General features: G+C 38.3%; 1 protein-coding gene across 1 annotated transcript in view; it reads left to right on the top strand.

Moving 5' to 3' along the window:
- Window positions 1-1,352, top strand: part of LOC119592994 (voltage-dependent calcium channel type A subunit alpha-1-like) — a gene marked incomplete in the record, with an annotated part of 154,497 nt that overhangs the window by 129,595 nt on the left and 23,550 nt on the right. Inside the window, 1 exon segment of the mRNA XM_037941881.1 lies at window positions 1,188-1,344. Within this exon segment, the coding sequence (XP_037797809.1) occupies window positions 1,188-1,344 (157 nt within the window).

Raw genomic sequence — 1,352 nt, 5'->3', positions numbered from 1 at the left:
GACCATCTCATAGAATGTTTCACAAAATTTTGATTTAGAATGATTGTCACTTGTCCTCGACCCTTCCTCTCCCTCCCCCCCCCTGTAGTTCACCTTGGCCTCCTTCTGACGCTTGCTTGGTAGTATAGGGACAATTAGATGGTTATAAATATTTCTGTCAGATATTTTTGTCAGATACCCACCAAGGTAAGGAATATGTGTTATTTGTGTTTTTCTGTGGGTAGGCCTTTCCTTTGAAGTTCATGATGTGTCGTAGAATGTAAACTGAATAAATGCTATATATACTTAATGCAGTGTGTTAGGGCATTCATTAAAAACTTGTCAAAAAGAATAGCATCAATTGCTGTTCGGTGGATCACCTCTCTTTACATGTAATGGCAGTTGAATTCGCCTGGTTAACACGATGTGGAAATTATAATAAAGTATTGTTTTCCTGTCCGGCTGTTAGCTATATTTATGATATAGTCAAGAGCTTGTGCTTTAAAAGATTCAGTGTATTTCCTGTTGTCTTTAAGGTATGTTAATTTGTTTTTCGAATCTCTCATATTTCCCGTTATCAAATACGGGTTTACTAACAAACGATGATAATAAAAAAAATCGTTGACATTAAGAGGAAATTCAGATACTGTAAAAAAAATCATTATTAAAAGGAAATTTAGATACTATGAAAGAATCGTCAATATTAACAGAAAATTCCACAACTACAAATGACCTGAAGTTAATTTTCTGGTCACGTGGTGCTTCAGAGACCTTCCTGTTGTCATATGAAGAGGGATGATCTGCAGAAAGTTTGACCCGTTTCACCATTTTTGAAGAACTGACTTTATAACATTTTGCATCATTTGAAGATAAGTATTATGATCTAGAAAGGAAAAAAAAATCTCCTTCCTTCATCCCACTACCGGGCATGATAATTTTCAAAAAGGAGAAAAAAAAATGGTCAGTTATAGCAATGATTAGAAGTAGCGAATTAGCCTTAGATTCGCTCAGTAGATTATCACAGCCCCGTCATTTTACTGTAGCACCAGCTCTTAGCATTAATAAATAAGTTTAAAGGCGAAAGAGCTGCCTTAGAATTCACGCACACTTACCACGGGCTGTGAGCGATTTGTGCAAAGAGTAGGCAGACAGGGAGATACATAATCCTTAGAATAAGACCTCGAGTAACATGTTGATGCTGTGGGCAGATGTGCCACGGGAGAAGCGTGGCAGAGCATCATGTTGTCTTGCATCAAGGGACGCCCGTGTGACCCTGACGCCCTGAAGAACAACTCCATGAAGACGTGTGGATCGAATGTCGCTTACATGTACTTCGTGACTTTCATCTTCCTCTGCTCCTTCTTGGTACGTTG

The sequence above is a fragment of the Penaeus monodon genome, chromosome 31 (assembly GCF_015228065.2).
Source record: "Penaeus monodon isolate SGIC_2016 chromosome 31, NSTDA_Pmon_1, whole genome shotgun sequence".
In the NCBI taxonomy this organism is placed as follows: domain Eukaryota; kingdom Metazoa; phylum Arthropoda; class Malacostraca; order Decapoda; family Penaeidae; genus Penaeus; species Penaeus monodon.
Note: the sequence above shows the minus strand (reverse complement) of the source record. Positions and strands in the feature narration are given on the sequence as shown.